The sequence below is a fragment of the Fistularia commersonii genome, chromosome 2, assembly GCF_037954325.1.
Source record: "Fistularia commersonii isolate RoL2024-O1a breed Wild chromosome 2, RoL_Fcom_v1.0, whole genome shotgun sequence".
In the NCBI taxonomy this organism is placed as follows: Eukaryota; Metazoa; Chordata; class Actinopteri; order Syngnathiformes; family Fistulariidae; genus Fistularia; species Fistularia commersonii.
This window is the reverse complement of record NC_141285.1, coordinates 24,536,757-24,554,139: the sequence shown is the minus strand read 5'-3', so window position 1 is coordinate 24,554,139 and position 17,383 is coordinate 24,536,757. Positions and strand designations below refer to the sequence as shown.

The following is a 17,383-nucleotide window of genomic DNA, read 5'->3' as shown; positions in this document are numbered from 1 at the left end:
ACCATATGATCAAAAACGCTGAAGAGGTCAAATATCTAGGTGTCATATTGGACCCTTCACTTAGTTTTAAAAATCATATTAAAAAGACCTGTAATGCCTTGAAGTTTAACATTTCGAACTTCCAACATATCAGGAACGCGCTATCACTAGAAGATGCAAAGTCCTACCTTGATGCCATGATCATATCCCACATTTTATGTTGCATATCATCCTGGTCTCAGGCTAAGATAAGATAAGATAAGATAAGATTAGAACAACTTTGCGATATTTCATTTCACTGTGCAATATTTCTTTTCATAACAGCTACACTACAATTTTTCCTTTCATCATACTATTGTGCACTCCTTACCTCACTTGTTACTAAGACACTTAGAGTTGTATCACTTGTTTACTAAGAGACTTTATTGTTTCACTGAGACACTTTATAGTTTATAGTTTATTTTTATTTCTAATTCTGCCTTTTTCTTTTTATCATTTATTACTGTTATATTTTCTGTAACTCTGGCACAATAATTTCCTTCGGGATTAATAAAGTTAATCTAATCTAATCTTATCTTATCCTGAGACCAGGATGATATGCAACATAAAATGTGGGATATGATCATGGCATCAAGGTAGGACTTTGCAGCTTTTTTTTTTTTTTTTTTTTTTACAAAGAAAAGGCTCAGTTTGTTCTTCTCAGGGGAACCGGAGCGGATGTGTTGTTGCCAGATTGGTGGTGTTTCCGTATTTCTTCTTCTTTTCTCCAGGTCACTCCTGTAACTGAGATGTTGATATCAATGGGGGTTTTACCTGGTTGGATCAATTAAATGATTAAATGAAAAAAACTTCATGGGCTCATCGACGTGTTTCTTGTTCAGCATGTTTTGGTTAACCAAGTTTGGCGTCTTCTTTTCAAATCTTCAGAAAAATCTGGCAACATGATAGGGTGTTACAGGAAAGACCTTAAAATCGTAACCGAAATCTAATCCGCCATTTGGATTTTGAAATCGGTTTAAAGTTGGACCGAAGTATTTGGTTTGCTCAGAGTTGAGCAGAACCTCGTTGTTCCTGAAGCCAACATGCAGAAAGAAACAACTTTCCGGTTCTTCTCGCTGCTTTTAGCGGCGCCTCAGTGTTTCTCCTTCACCGTCACGTCGCTGTACTTCAAGGAAGGAGCGGAGCTGCGGCTGAATCCGTCCATCTCAGAGGAGATCTGGGACATTGGATGGTTGATGGACGTGAACTTGGTGTGCGAGTGGGTGAAAGACAAACTGGATTTGGTTTGTTATCGGAGCTTTAAGGGCCGGACAACCTTGAACATCAGTTCTGGGGAGCTGGAAATCAGGAATGCCACTAAATACGACGCTGGGATCTTCACACTGGAGCTCAACCGCCGGGCTCTTCAGGATCAATACAGGGTCCAGATGATCGAGGAGGTACCGAAGCCCACGGTGAGCATCGATCCACCATCCTGTGGTCCTAAATCGGAGAAATGCACCTTGAGCTGCGACGCAAACACTGAGAATGTGGGACCTGTCAGCTACCTGTGGAGACTGGGAGATGTTCAACTGGAGAATGATACAAAAGACATCACCTTCTCCAATGGCAACATCATCCAGAAGGCTGAGAAGTTCTCCTGCAGGCTGAAGAACCCAGTCAGTCAGAAATGGAGCGACCCCTTGCAGAACCCGTTAATCCTTCAATTTCCATATTGGGTTTTGGTGTTGGTGGGGTTGGTGGTTTTGTGTTTGGTTGTTTTCGCAATTTGGAAACGAAAATGTTTCCATCAAAAAATCAGTACATGTTTGAGTGGAAGGACTGCGAGGGAAAAATGGTCCTGAAGCAACCCGGACGGAAGGAGAACCGCTCAGTAACCCAGGCGAGACTGAGCTGGACAGACTTTGACCTCGTAGCACAGAGGAGACGACCTGTTTGGACCTCATGTCTCTCCTCAGGGAGAAGGACGCCTGTGTTTTGTAGACAAGGACAAAAAACAAACACAAATAACCAAACAAAAACATGCAGAAAAAAAGTCTCAAAACCCATGGAAGGAAATGCAGCTGGACTGATGCTTGCCATCCTGGTAATGTGACTTTTTGACAAGCAAAGCGGAGGTGGAGTTTTTTTTGTTTGTTTGTTTTAGTTCTAACACTGCTCAGGCCTTCGTGGGCGGGGTCGGGCAGCTGGTGGCGGCCGGCGTGTCTCGCTGTCAGGAGAAGGTTCGGCAGCAGCGGTCGCAGTGTCTGCAGGACAAGGAGCGTCTGCTGGAACTGCTGGTGAGCCTCGCGCAGCTGATGTGTGTCTATCAAGCTTCAACATCTCGCTCTTTTTAACATGCGCCCCATCTTTCACCGCTAGGAGGAGCATCAGCGAGACATGGAGGAGGTGCTGGTAGGTCAGACCCTGGCGGGGCTCCCGGTCGTGAGGGAGCTGAGTCAAACTCTGGGAGCGGCGGTGGAGGCGCAGCGAGACCTGGCCGACAAGGTTCGTACACCTCCGGTCTGCGTGGCCCGGGGATCTCCGGGGTCACGGATCCGTTTTGATGGTGTCTTCGTCATTGGTCCCTCCGGCCAGGTGGAGGCGATGAAGGACATGGGCGCATTCTTCACCGGCTTGGCACGGGACCTGGCGGCGCTGCGGGACAACGCTTCCCGCAGCCTGGGCTCCCTGCTGGAAGAACGCGACAGGCTGGAGGACGCCATCCGCCGGGCGCAGGAGCGACAGCAGGCGGTGAGAGTGCTCGTCTTTTGCCCCGTGCGCTGAACGCACTGAAAGAGTGAAATATCGAGAGGTGGGACCCCGATGCAGAGGGTCTCCCTGACTGCATGCTTCAGGAGGTTGTTGTTGCCATAGTTACCTGATCGTCACCTAAGGGCCGCCGCTGCTTCTTTCAGGGCATGAAGCAGACCATCCAGTGCCTGCAGGACCAGCTGAACCTGCTGGCCCTGGAGACCCAGAAGGACTCTGCCGACCTGTGCTCGGCCTCTGCGGCGCTGGGCGCCCCCCTGCGGGACCTCCAGGGGAGCATCGAGAGGTCAGCTGCCGAACTTTAGGCCCCAACCTGTTACAGTAACCCCTTGACAGCTCAAATGCCATTTCTCCTTGTCTGCAGCGGCTGCAACGTAGCAGAACTCCAGGCTTCAGCGCAGGCGGACCTCCTCTCCTCCGCCTCCTCCTCCCTCGCCGCCTCGCTGCGGCTCAACGCCGACAACAGCCGGGAAACGCTGGAAGAGCTGGCCGGCTGCTGCACCCACCTGCACGGCTCCGTGTCTGGTAGGAGCCCCCGTCAGGAACCTCCTGACGTTCACCAACCCCCTGGTGAACGTCAGCAGGTGTGTGAGACCGTGTACTTGTGACCCGCAGGTCTGGTGGAGCGTGACCTCCGGTGGAGCTCCAGGGCCAGGGAGCACGCCGAGAAGCAAGCCCAGGAACGCCTCTCCTTTTTGGGGGAGCTCTCCACTGAGGCGGGGGCCCAGCAAGAGGTAACGTCACTTTGTTTTTTTGTTGGTTTGTTTTTTGGGAGGAGGTTTAAAGGCTTCCTCCACCCGCCGCTCCCCAGGGTGTGCAGACACACTGCGCCACGCAGCTCCAGGCGGTGGAGAAGGAGCTCACGAACCAGCAGGATGAGCTGCAGCAGGCACTGGCGGCGCGGCAGAGCCGAACCTCCACCAACCGGGCGGCTCTGGACCGGCAGACGGCCGAGATCCGGTCCCGCCTGGACGGGAGCCGGCAGCTGGTCAGCGGCTTCCTGATGGAGGAGCTTCAGCAGGACGTCCCTACAGGTCAGTGCCCGAACCCTCGCTCTCCTCGGATTCCCGAGTGAAGACGCCGTCTGAGAAGGTGTCATCCTGTCCCCGTTCCCCAGGCGCGACCCCGCAGCTTTTAACTCATTTAATAATAATAATAATAATACATACGATTTGTATAGCGCTTTTCACGGTACACAAAGAGGCTTTACAAGTTGACAACAGAAAAACATAGAACATAAACATTGTTAATGGGAAGAGCTGTAAACTTTTGTAAACTTTAAACTTTTAACTCTTTTATACGAAGCAACTTTAAAGTCAAGCAACGCAGACTCCCTGAAAAACACATGACACAAGAAAATGTAATTTAGAAATATTCGCTTTTCAGTTCAACCACAAATAAACTATGAAATACAAGAATAAACTTTTTTGTACGTAACATTTAAAGTGATTTAAACACAGGATCCCTGAAAAACTCACGAAATATAAATTAAAGTATTTACAGATCTACAAAAAATCAATTGTTAAATACAAAACAATTTTAGCTTTTTATACACTCAACAAATGTAAAATCAAACAACACAGAATCCCTGAAAAAATGCAAAATGATAAAACATAAATTAAAAATATGAACTCTTCAGTGCTATAAATAAACTATAAAAACACAAGAACTTTTAACTATTCACAATTCAACTTTTAACCAATTTAGACTGAAACAACACAGAGCCTTTGAAAAACACGCAAAACAAACTACTGTCTCAACTGAAGGTTGACAACGAGTCACACAGAACACGCCACGCCCATTGACCAATCGTGTGAGCTTCAAGAGGAATAAAAGCCGCTGCCCCTCCTTTCGATGCCTTTCGACGTCTCGCTCGCCTGAACGGTCGTTCCCAGACGAGTTGGTGGTAAGTCGGCGTGTTCCTGGAGTTCAACATGGAGAAACAAACAGCCTTCTGGTTCTTCTCGCTGCTTTTAGCGGCGCCTCAGTGTTTCTCCTTCACCGTCACGTCGCTGTACTTCAAGGAAGGAGCGGAGCTGCGGCTGAATCCGTCCATCTTAGAGGAGATCTGGGACATTGGATGGTTGGTGGACGGGAATCCAGTGTGCGATTGGGTGAAAGACAAACTGGATGTGGTTTATTATTCAAGGTTTAAAGGCCGGACAACTTTGAACACCAGAACCGCGGAGCTGGAAATCAGGAATGCCACAAAATTCGACGCTGGGATCTTCACACTGGATCTCAACCACCGGGCTCTTCAGGATCAATACAGGGCCCAGATGATCGAGGAGGTACCGAAGCCCACGGTGAGCGTAGATCCACCATCCTGTGGTCCTAAATCGGAGAAATGCACCTTGAGCTGCGACGGAAACACTGAGAATGTGGGACCTGTCAGCCCAGCATGTAGTTGATTATGGCGCGTTTTTGCAAACCATCTGCTTCCTGCTGATAAGGAAGCCGTCGTCCTCAGAGATACAAGATTTTAGAGAACGGGTTATTTCGGTTAGAAGTTGTTGACTGCACATTATCAGATGTGATAATGATCACAGATCACTGTGTGTGTGTGTGTGTGTGTGTATTCTTGGTGTTTTTAAACCTTTTTGCTGCTTCTGTGTTTAATAACAACTAACAGATATACATGAGCCTAATTGTGTTTAACACAATCAGAGTTTGAGTGTGTGAACTCTGAACAGAAATCAAAGCTCAACTTGTTTTCAAGGATTTACCATCTTACGTTTTGTTGTCGATGTGTGTGTGTGTTTTCTTTTTAATTCAAGTAATTTAATTCTCTATTTGTTTAATTTCCGTCCCTTTTTATGGAACACAGTGTTTAAGCAAACCTCCCCCTGCACTTCGTTCCCTTAAAACCTGTTTTCTCTGTTTCCTTTAAGATCTGGGCGGGTTTTTATTAAAATATTGCAGGTTTTTGAGTTGTGATTGGACAACAGACTGACAACGCTGCTGATTGGATGAGAGGGATATTACTTCTCTGACAGGTGAGCAGGGACAGATTAGACTTTGATTGTTCCTCTCAGGTAACGCTGCCATCCAACATCCAACCCAAGAACTTACTCAGACACTGAAGTCTTCTGGATTTCACAGAGTTGAGCAGAACCTCGATGTTCCTGAAGCCAACATGGGGAAAGAAACAGCCTTCTGGTTCTTCTCACTGCTTCTCGCGGCGCCTCAGTGTTTCTCCTTCACCGTCACGTCGCTGTTCTTCAAGGAAGGAACGGAGCTGCGGCTGAATCCGTCCATCTCAGAGGAGATCTGGGCCATTGGATGGTTGATGGACGGGAATCCAGTGTGCGAGTGGGTGAAAGACAAACTGGATTTGGTTTATTATCGAAGCTTTAAGGGCCGGACGACCTTGAACATCAGATCTGCAGAGCTGGAAATCAGGAATGCCACTAAATACGACGCTGGGATCTTCACACTGGAGTTCAACCGCTGGGCTCTTCAGGATCAATACAGGGTCCAGATGATCGAGGAGGTACCGAAGCCCACGGTGAGCGTCGATCCACCATCCTGTGGTCCTGAATCGGAGAAATGCACCTTGAGCTGCGACGCAAACACTGAGAATGTGGGACCTGTCAGCTACCTGTGGAGACTGGGAGATGTTCAACTGGAGAATGATACAAAAGACATCACCTTCTCCAACGGCAACATCATCCAGAAGGCTGAGAAGTTCTCCTGCAGGCTGAAGAACCCAGTCAGTCAGAAATGGAGCGACCCCTTGCAGAACCCTTTATTCCTTCAACTTCCATATTGGGTTTTGGTGTTGGTGGTGTTGGTGGTTTTGTGTTTGGTTGTTTTCGCAATTTGGAAACGAAAATATTTCCACCAAAAAATCAGTACATGTTTGAGTGGAAGGACTGTGAGGGAAAATAGTCCTGAAGTAACCCGGACGGAAGGAGAACCGCTCAGTAACCCAGGCGAGACTGAGCTGGACAGACTTTGACCTCGTAGCACAGAGGAGACGACCTGTTTGGACCTCATGTCTCTCCTCAGGGAGAAGGACGCCTGTGTTTTGTAGACAAGGACAAAAAAACAAACACAAATAACCAAACAAAAACATGCAGAAAAAAAGTCTCAAAACCCATGGAAGGAAATGCGGCTGGACTGATGCTTGCCATCCTGGTAATGTGACTTTTTGACAAGCAAAGCGGAGGTGGAGTTTTTTTTGTTTGTTTGTTTTAGTTCTAACACTGCTCAGGCCTTCGTGGGCGGGGTCGGGCAGCTGGTGGCGGCCGGCGTGTCTCGCTGTCAGGAGAAGGTTCGGCAGCAGCGGTCGCAGTGTCTGCAGGACAAGGAGCGTCTGCTGGAGCTGCTGGTGAGCCTCGCGCAGCTGATGTGTGTCTATCAAGCTTCAACATCTCGCTCTTTTTAACATGCGCCCCATCTTTCACCGCTAGGAGGAGCATCAGCGCGACATGGAGGAGGTGCTGGTAGGTCAGACCCTGGCGGGGCTCCCGGTCGTGAGGGAGCTGAGTCAAACGCTGGGAGCGGCGGTGGAGGCGCAGCGAGACCTGGCCGACAAGGTTCGTACACCTCCGGTCTGCGTGGCCCGGGGATCTCCGGGGTCACGGATCCGTTTTGATGGTGTCTTCGTCATTGGTCCCTCCGACCAGGTGGAGGCGATGAAGGACATGGGCGCGTTCTTCATCGGCTTGGCACGGGACCTGGCGGCGCTGCGGGACAACGCTTCCCGCGGCCTGGGCTCCCTGCTGGAAGAACGCGACAGGCTGGAGGACGCCATCCGCCGGGCGCAGGAGCGACAGCAGGCGGTGAGAGTGCTCGTCTTTTCCCCCGTGCGCTGAACGCACTGAAAGTGAAATATCAAGAGGTGGGACCCCGATGCAGAGGGTCTCCCTGACTGCATGCTTCAGGAGGTTGTTGTTGCCATAGTTACCTGATCGTCGCCTAAGGGCCGCCGCTGCTTCTTTCAGGGCATGAAGCAGACCATCCAGTGCCTGCAGGACCAGCTGAACCTGCTGGCCCTGGAGACCCAGAAGGACTATGCCGACCTGTGCTCGGCCTCTGCGGCGCTGGGCGCCCCCCTGCGGGACCTCCAGGGGAGCATCGAGAGGTCAGCTGCCGAACTTTAGGCCCCAACCTGTTACAGTAACCCCTTGACAGCTCAAATGCCGTGTCTCCTTGTCTGCAGCTGTGTTTCTGCAGCTTTTTATACACTCAACACATGTAAAATCAAACAACACAGAATCCCTGAAAAAATGCAAAATTATAAAACATAAATTAAAAATATGAACTCTTCAGTGCTACAAATAAACTATAAAAATACAAGAACTTTTAACTATTCACAATTCAACTTTTAACCAATTTAGACTGAAACAACACAGAGCCTCTGAAAAACACGCAAAAATATATAAATTGAAATGTGTAACAGTGACATGTGTAACCTTAAAAGATCAGCATTTACTACTTGCGGTCGACATTTTGTCACCGAACACGCCACGCCCATTACCGTCCATGTAAAGCGGAAGAAACGCCGCATCGCCCCCCCTCAATGCCTCAGGAAGCCGGCTCGCTCGCCTGAACGGTCGTTCCCAGACGAGTTGGTGGTAAGTCGGCGCGTTCCTGGAGTTCAACATGCAGAAACAAACAGCCTTCCGGTTCTTCTCGCTGCTTTTAGCGGCGCCTCAGTGTTTCTCCTTCACCGTCACGTCGCTGTACTTCAAGGAAGGGGCGGAGCTGCGGCTGAATCCGTCCATCTCAGAGGAGATCTGGGACATCACCTGGAAGCTGGACAGGAACCTGGTGTGCGAGTGGGTGAAAGACAAACTGGATTTGGTTTGCTATCGGAGCTTTAAGGGCCGGACAACCTTGAACATCAGTTCTGGGGAGCTGGAAATCAGGAATGCCACTAAACACGACGCTGGGATCTTCACACTGGAGTTCAACCGCCGGGTTCTTCCGGATCAATACAGGGTCCAGATGATCGAGGAGGTACCGAAGCCCACGGTGAGCGTCGATCCACCATCCTGTGGTCCTAAATCGGAGAAATGCACCTTGAGCTGCGACGCAAACACTGAGAATGTGGGACCTGTCAGCTACCTGTGGAGACTGGGAGATGTTCAACTGGAGAATGATACAAAAGATATCACTGTCTCCAACAACAACATCATCCAGAAGGTTGAGAAGTTCTCCTGCAGGCTGAAGAACCCAGTCAGTCAGAAATGGAGCGACCCCTTGCAGAACCCTTTATTCCTTCCACCTCCATATTGGGTGGTGGCTTTGGGTTTGGGTTTGATCTTTGTTTCTGTTTTGGTTGTTTTAGCAATCAAGGGACGGAAATCCACCCACGAACGGATCAGTAGATGTTTCAGAAGAAAGACTGCGAAGGAAAATGGTTTAGAAGGTCCTCAAGTACCCCTGAAGGAAGGAGAACCGCTTCCAAACTCCGCCTAGACTCTTTGACGTAGCAGCAGACGCCGCCTTTTGTATATCACAGCATTTGCGTGTGTGTGTGTTTGTTTGTTATGCCCTTGGATTGTAGTCTTCTTTTTTAAACACGGACCTTCTATTTTTGATAAGAATGCATTGAATTTTTATGGTGTTTTCTTGTCCACATGTCCCAAAATGAACACAATCGATAGATGACTAATAACCTTGTGGGCTAAGGGATGTGTTTCATGTTCAAAATGTTTCTGTTACACTCAGTTTGCGGTTCCGTTTAAACTTATTTCTACGAGTCGCCAGGATGACGTAAAAGTGTCACCGTCTCATGTGGAGTTGTGCGCATGCGCCTTTCTTTCCTCCACTTTTTTAATTTTGTTTCCGCTTTTCTCCATCTTGGTTTCTGGACTCGGATTGCCCCTCAACGCGGTCGGTTGGGAAAGTTTTCGTCTTGGGGATCAGCCGATAGGACTGGTACCGATGTGTTACGTTAAGTGAGGAAACAGAACACACTCTTTCCTGGCCCCTCACAAACGCTCACCTCCATCTTCAGTCTGGCTTCCAGGTCTCCTCCCCATAGCTCCACTGTGTGTTTCATCAGCTTCATTCCTCCGCTACAGGGCGCTGGAGGCTCAGTGACGGCGGCCCCGTCCCATTCACCGACGCACACACACATATTTGACTTTTTTTAGAATAGGAAATATCCGTAAAGAGGTCGGGAGAGTTTTCAGAGGAAGGTCTGCACGGGTAAACACACTCTCACACACACTTTTTCTAAATATGAGAAGGACTCAAGAAGATGCTCCGTATTTTCTTTGACGGGAACTTTCAGCGTCTTTTTGCGTGGGAACGCATCACGTGATGGCAAAAGTGCACCCAACTTTGTCACATCTGAACACACCGGGACAACAAGGTCCGGTCCCGTGGCGGAGGCCGCAAAAACGGACAAACCACAGTAACCATCTTCACTTGACGTGTCTAAAGGGTTTTGTGGCTCTCGGAGGTTAAAGATTTTAAGACGAACAAACGATTAGTTGAAGGCCAAGATTGTGTGTTTGTGTGTTTTCTCCTTGCATTTCTATTTATTTTTATAAAGAAAAAGGCTCCAATTTTTCTTCCCGGGAGTCGTCGCGCGTGGTTTGTTTGTTTGTTTAGAAGTTTATTAGGACAGTGTACAATTACATTAAGCACAGAGGCAGAGATGTTTGTACTAGATTGTAGCTCATAGCTAATTTCCATCTGTAGTCCTGGACAATACAAATATAAAACTGTGCAAAATAGACAATATATATAAAATGTACAGATAGGCAATAAAATAACTATACAATATATAAACAGGCAATCAAATATGTATTTTGCAAGTTGAAAGTGCTATTGTTGTGATATTGTTGTAATATTATGACTTTGGTCATCTGGGACCCGTCTGGTATTGTTAGTGTGAGCATGTTTGGTGCTGCAGAATCCTATTTTTAACAACATGTGTAAAGGTGTGAAAATCAGTCATGTTCTTAAGATTTTCTGGAAGCACATTCCATTCTTTTATGGCTTTACAGGAAAAAGCAGACTTTCTCTTAGGAACATTGCAGTCTCCTCTAGACACCGACCTTAGCACTCGACTTGTGAGTTGGGAGCGAGGCTTGATGTAGGTCTTAAGAGGAGGCGGGGCGGCGTTATGGAAGATTTTGTGGACCAGACGGATATCAGAGTACCTGATTTAAGCCGCGTATATTAAGTTGATCCCGGATGTTCAAGTTCCAGTTGTATTTTGTTGGTGTTTAAAATTAAAGAACCGAACTCCTCTACGCCTCCACCATTATTTCGTCTTTGAGACGCCACATTGGTGACCCCGAACCGAGCATGTCTGAATCAGGTGAGGTTTGCGATTCAACTTCATCTACGGCGCCCCATCCAGCTCAGCTGGACCCGGCCGTCACGGCCGTGGATCAGTAGATGTTTCAGAGGAAGGACTGAGAAGGAAAATGGTTCAGAAGATCCTCAAGTCAACCTGAAGGAAGGAGAACAGCTCAGTAACCAAGTCTCTACAAAGAAGTAGAGATACTGACATTTCCACACTGCTGTCTCTCGTGTTGCACATTTTTGACATTTGAGCACTTTGTGTGTCTGTGTGTGTGTGTGTGTGTGTGTGTGTGTGTGTGTGTGTGTGTGTGTGTGTGTGTGTGTGTGTGTGTGTGTGTGTGTGTGTGTGTCAAACATGATAAAGCTCATACCATGAAGTGACAAGGATGAACTGTGTGGTTGAATTTGAATGATTTCATCATTTGAAGCTTCTTCCATCAACAGACACTGAACTCACACATAGTTACTTTTCATCCTTCCTTCTTCTTCATGTCCTCTTCACTGTGTCATCGCCAGAAATATATTTTACTGCTGGTGTTTTTATTCTTTTTCACCAGCGGGCTGCTTCAGAGTTTCCCAACAATGTGTCAGATGTTCACGAAAAGAGCTTGTTGCAGATTGGTGGTGTTTCCTCCTTTCGGCTTCTCTTGTCCAGGTCACTCCTGAAAGAGATTACCGATTTGAATGCTTGAAAAAATACAATGAATGAATTAAAAGATCTTCTTGCGTCTCCTGATGCGTTTCCTGTTCAGCATGTTTCTGTATTACCCGGTTTGCAGTCAGGTTTCAGGAAGTGTTTTTGTTCATTGTCAGGATTATCTGGCAACACCGCTGTGGACCGAGGAGGATGACGTCATGTGGCACCGCCACTTCCGGAGTTGTGCGCGTGCGCCAGCCCGCACACTCTCGCAACTCCACTGTTTAAATTTGTTTGTTGTTTTATTCATCTCCATGTGCCCGTCCTTCTTACGGCAAGCTCTTTCAGTTTCCCCTCAGAAAAGACACGAAAATTCTACATGTTTTTATGTCGATGTTACAAAATCAACATGCTCTAAATTTAGAATTACACTTAAAAAAACAACTGAGCTGCAGATGTTTGAGGTGTGCTGGTGGCCATGGTGAAGAACAAGGGAGATGTTCTTCTGTCAAATGAAGCTGATGAGACACACAATGGAGCTACGGGAAGGAGTCGTTGAAGCCAGACTGAAGAAAGAGGTGAGCGTTTGTGAGCGACCAGGAAAGGGTGTGTCCTGTTTCCTCACCCGCCGCCACACACACCTGCAGTTCCAGCTCTCACCGCTAGAGGGCGCTGTAGACCCAGTAACGCCGCCCCCATCCCTTTCACCCACGCTGAAGTATGAGCGTGTGTGTGTTAAAAACTGCTTTTTTCCGATGCACTCTATACTCACGGCTCAAAAAAATCAAGGGAACACGACAAAAAAGCATCCTAGATCTTAATGAATGAAATATTATTATCAAATATTTTGTTCTTTACGCAGTTGAATGTGCCGACAACAAATCACACAGAAATGATCAATAGAAATCAAATTGATGAACCCATTGAGGTCTGGAATCAAAATGTTAGTGGGTAAACACACGACAGGCTGATCCAACGTTGATGTAACGTCCTGAAAACGAGTCAAAATTAATCCGTGTTTCTTCCTAAGTGGACAGTTTGATTTCACACAAGTGCGTTCGACTTGGAGTTTCATCGTGTTGTTATAGTGTTCCCTTTATTTTTCTGAGCAGTATATAGTACATATTGTAGCGACTCACAAATGTTGTGTTTATGTTGATGCTTGTTTTCTGTGTGATTGCCGTGAATGATGTGGGTGTTTTTTGTTGTGCAATAAATTCTGTTTTTTTTTTTTTTATACACAAGGAATTGATGTGAGCAGTTTGTTATATTGCAGGCTCGTGTGGCGTAAACAGACGTTTACCATCACCAGGGTGTTTCTCTAACTAAAACGTCCTGCAGTGCTGTTGAGAGGAATGTTCAGAGTTCTGTTATTTCTTACTGGCTGTGAATGTGTTTTGGCTGAGAGAGCGGGGTGTGCAGGTGCGAGAGTGTTCGGGAGGCGTGAAGGTAATGTTTTTTGAGCTTCTGTCATCGTAGGTTTTTGGATGTAAGTGTTCTGATAAAAGAAGCGCTTGTTTACCAACGGCTGCAACTCATTGAACCCCTTCCGTCGGAGGATACGTCGGAGTGGGATGAGGTTTCTGGGCGTTCACCTGCAACTAAAGGCATGTTTGTAAAGTTTGTCTGGAACTGCTCCTTTGCATCCTCAGAGCGATGGGCTCGTGGAACGATTGAACAGAAAAAACAGCTCTGCATCCTCACTGCAGAACATCAGTGTGACCGTGAGATATCACCTCCCTCTCATGTTACTGATTGAATACTGTGAAGTGAAAAGTTCTTATCATTTGAACCCCTGCGCCTCTCACCGGTCCATAGAAACATTTTCACGAGAGAATGAGAATGAGAACAACTTTATTTATCCCGAAGGAAATTGTTGTGCCAGAGTTTAAGGCAAAAACATAACAGTAATAGATAATAGTAGGATGAAGGAAGAATAAGAAATACAATGCAATTACATTACATTACATTGCATTTGGCAGACGCTTTTATCCAAAGCGACTTACAATAGAGGACATAGGGACTGCAAATACACTTGCAAATACACGATGCTCACAGTAAGCTTGGGTTAGTGAGGGTTTTTTTTTTTTTTGACAGAGACACACAAACGTACACACACACACACTGCATGGCCTAACTTGCTGCCAACCTGATCTGTTGCATCAGCGCAGTAAAAAGTCCTGAAAGAGAAAAAAAGTCTAGAAAGAGAAACAGTGGCTCCTCAAATCCAGAGACGACTGAGAGACTTTGAAAGCTGACAGGGAACAAGGAGGACTTTAGACACAAAGAAACAGAGCTTGTCGTGATTTAACCGATTGTAGAAATTGTCCCGGTGGTGTGTTTCATTTGGAACTGGAGTGATTTCTCTGTATTCGTTTTATTTTCCGCCCTTTCGCTGGAACACAGTGTATATGGGAGGGCCGTCCTGCAGATTTCGTTCCCTTGGAAACCTTTGTATTCTCCTGATGGTTTTCCTGTTTATTCTGACTGGTTTCCTTCTGGATCTGGGTGGGTTTTTATGAGTTGTGCTTGGACAGGCGACTGGAGGACCCACCGAACAACACTGCTGTTTGGAGAAGAAGGATAGAAAGTCACTGCGATCGGGACCTGGTTCTTCTCTCTTCTCCATGGTGCACCGCACACTCCAACCACCGAAGTTACTCAGAGACTGCTGGATTTTACAGAGTTGAGCAGAACCTCGGTGTTCCTGAAGCCAACATGGAGAAACAAACAGCCTTCCGGTTCTTCTCGCTGCTTTTAGCGGCGCCTCAGTGTTTCTCCTTCACTGTCACGTCGCTGTACAACATTTATACAATACAACATTTTTTTTTTTACATTCTTGCTTCCCAAGACAGTGTTACTTGAGCCTGTACTATGGTTATATTACTGTACTCTTCTGGCTCTACTTTAAAGAATAATTTGAGTTACCTTATTCGACAATTTCACCCACTATTCCAAGGAATACCAAAGTCTCTGTATGAATAACCATATTTCCTCTCAAGATTAATAAACAGGTTAACTCGAAGTGAGTGCTACCTTTTACGTTTGAAACCAGACACATAAACGGCCAACTTTATCACTTTGTCTGTTACCATATTCCCACGCTGTTTAACTTAACACTAGGGGTGGGCGATACTGTGAATTTTGGTATCGATCCGATACCAAGTGAATACAGGGTAGAATCGGCCGATACCGATACTTTTTGCATGGAAATGTCATTGAACCGTCTTCACTTGACGTGTCTAAAGGGTTTGTGGCTTTTGTGGAGGTTAAAGATTTTAAAATAACTACACATTTAGTTGAAGGCCACGATTGTTTGTGTGTGTGTGTTTTTCTCTCCTTGCATTTCTATTTATTTTTACAAAGAAAAAGGCTCAGCTGGTTCTCCTCAGGGGAACCGGAGCGGATGTGTTGTTGCCAGATTGGTGGTGTTTTCGTATTTCTTCTTCTTCTTTTCTCCAGGTCACTCCTGTAAAAGAGATGTTGATATTAATGGGATTTTACCTTTAAAATGATTAAAGACAAAAGACTTCATGGGCTCATCGACACGTGTCTTGTTCAGCACGTTTGGGTTTTAACAAGTTTGGCGTCTTTTTTTCAAATCGTCAGAATGACCTGGCAACATAATGGGGTGTTACAGGAAGGACTTCCGTTCAATCCGGATCCTAAAAACACCCGGCACCTAATCTCGTGTTTGAGGAGCTAATGTGTTCGGAAACGGTTTACTTCAGTTAGAAGACTGTTCATTTTGATACTTCAGTTCGACTGAAGTATTCGGTTTGCTCAGAGTTGAGCAGAACCTCGGTGTTCCTGAAGTCAACACGGAGAAAGAAACAGCCTTCTGGTTCTTCTCACTGCTTTTAACGGTGCCTCAGTGTTTCTCCTTCACCGTCACGTCGCTGTACTTCAAGGAAGGAGCGGAGCTGCGGCTGAATCCGTCCATCTCAGAGGAGATCTGGGCCATCACCTGGAAGCTGGACAGGAACCTGGTGTGCGAGTGGGTGAAAGACAAACTGGATTTGGTTTATTATCGGAGCTTCAAGGGCCGGACAACCTTGAACCTCAGTTCTGGGGAGCTGGAAATCAGGAATGCCACTAAAGAAGACGCTGGGATCTTCACACTGGAGTTCAACTACAAGGTTTTCCAGGATCAATACAGGGTGCAGATAATCGAGGAGGTACCGAAGCCCACGGTGAGCATCGATCCACCATCCTGTGGTCCTGAATCCGAGAAATGCACCTTGAGCTGCGACGGAAACACTGAGAATGTGGAACCTGTCAGCTACCTGTGGAGACTGGGAGATGATGAGTGGGATATTGAGAGGAAAGACATCACCGTCTACAACGGCAACATCATCCAGAAGGCTGAGAAGTTCTCCTGCAGGCTGAAGAACCCAGTCAGTCAGAAATGGAGCGACCCCTTGCAGAACCCTTTATTCCTTCCACCTCCACCACCTGTATATTTGGTGGTGGTGGGTTTGGTTTTGGGTTTGATTTGCGTTTCTGTTTTGGTTGCTTTAACAATCAAGGGACGGAAATCCATCCACGAACGGATCAGTAGATGTTTCAGAAGAAAGACTGCGAAGGAAAATGGTTTAGAAGGTCCTCAAGTACCCCTGAAGGAAGGAGAACCGCTTCCAAACTCCGCCTAGACTCTTTGACGTAGCAGCAGACTCTGCCTTGTTTATACGACAGCATTTGCGTGTGTGTGTGTGTGTTTGTTATGCCCTTGGATTGTAGTCTTCTTTTTTAAACACGGACCTTCTATTTTTGATAAGAATGCATTGAATTTTTATGGTGTTTTCTTGTCCACTTGTCCCAAAATGAACACAATCGATAGATGACTAATGACCTTGTGGGCTCAGTGATGTGTTTCATGTTCAAAATGTTTCTGTTACACTCAGTTTGCGGTTCCGTTTACGAGTTTATTTCTACGAGTCGCCAGGATGACGTAACAGTGTCGCCATCTCATGTGGAGTTGTGCGCATGCGCCTTTCTTTCCTCCACTTTTTTTATTTTGTTTCCGCTTTTCTCCATCTTGGTTTGTGGACTCGGATTGCCCCTCAACGCGGTCGGTTGGGAAAGTTTTCGTCTTGGGGATCGGCCGATCGGACTGGTACCGATGTGTGTGTGTGTGTGTGTGTGTGTGTGTGTGTGTGTGTGTGTGTGTGTGTGTGTGTGTGTGTGTGTGTGTGTGATTGGAGTGTGTCATCAGCCAAGTGATTCAGCAGAATTTGACGGGGCCGCCTGCTCTGAGCACCCTCTAGCGGTGGGAGTGCGAACTGCAGCAGGTGTGTACGTGTGTGTTACGTTAAGTGAGGAAACAGAACACACTCTTTTCTGGCCCCTCACAAACGCTCACCTCCATCTTCAGCCTGGCTTCCAGGTCTCCTCCCCATAGCTCCACTGTGTGTTTCATCAGCTTCATTCCTCCGCTACAGGCCGCTGGAGGCTCAGTGACGGCGGCTCTGTCCCATTCACCGACGCACACACACATATTTGACTTTTTTTAGAATAGGAAATATCCGTAAAGAGGTCGGGAGAGTTTTCAGAGGAAGGTCTGCACGGGTAAACACACTCTCACACACACTTTTTCTAAATATGAGAAGGACTCAAGAAGATGCTCCGTATTTTCTTTGACGGGAACTTTCAGCGTCTTTTTGCGTGGGAACGCATCACGTGATGGCAAAAGTGCACCCGACTTTGTATTTTTCCACTAACACCCCCAGTGCACTAGCAATG

At 46.9% G+C, this 17,383-nt stretch overlaps 2 protein-coding genes and 1 long non-coding RNA gene across 3 annotated transcripts; all 3 read left to right on the top strand.

Moving 5' to 3' along the window:
- Positions 1–620: 620 nt before the first annotated feature.
- Positions 621–5,575, top strand: LOC147236820 (kinesin-like protein KIF11). The gene is made up of 8 exons (XM_086174548.1): positions 621–2,258; positions 2,341–2,466; positions 2,557–2,712; positions 2,877–3,016; positions 3,095–3,255; positions 3,346–3,464; positions 3,542–3,764; positions 4,497–5,575. The coding sequence occupies exons 2-8, from the start codon at positions 2,359–2,361 to the stop codon at positions 4,499–4,501; spliced, it is 912 nt and encodes a 303-aa protein (XP_086030674.1). The 5' UTR covers positions 621–2,258; positions 2,341–2,358; the 3' UTR covers positions 4,502–5,575.
- A 382-nt stretch (positions 5,576–5,957) lies between these two features.
- LOC147236819 (kinesin-like protein KIF11-B) lies at positions 5,958–10,943 on the top strand. Its single transcript, XM_086174597.1, has 4 exons — positions 5,958–7,063; positions 7,146–7,271; positions 7,362–7,517; positions 7,680–10,943. The coding sequence occupies exons 2-4, from the start codon at positions 7,164–7,166 to the stop codon at positions 7,836–7,838; spliced, it is 423 nt and encodes a 140-aa protein (XP_086030723.1). The 5' UTR covers positions 5,958–7,063; positions 7,146–7,163; the 3' UTR covers positions 7,839–10,943.
- Positions 10,944–11,765: 822 nt separating this feature from the next.
- Positions 11,766–15,313, top strand: LOC147236818 (uncharacterized). Its single transcript, XR_015108859.1, has 2 exons — positions 11,766–12,219; positions 14,179–15,313. It is a non-coding gene; the product is annotated as an uncharacterized LOC147236818 (long non-coding RNA).
- Positions 15,314–17,383: the final 2,070 nt, after the last annotated feature.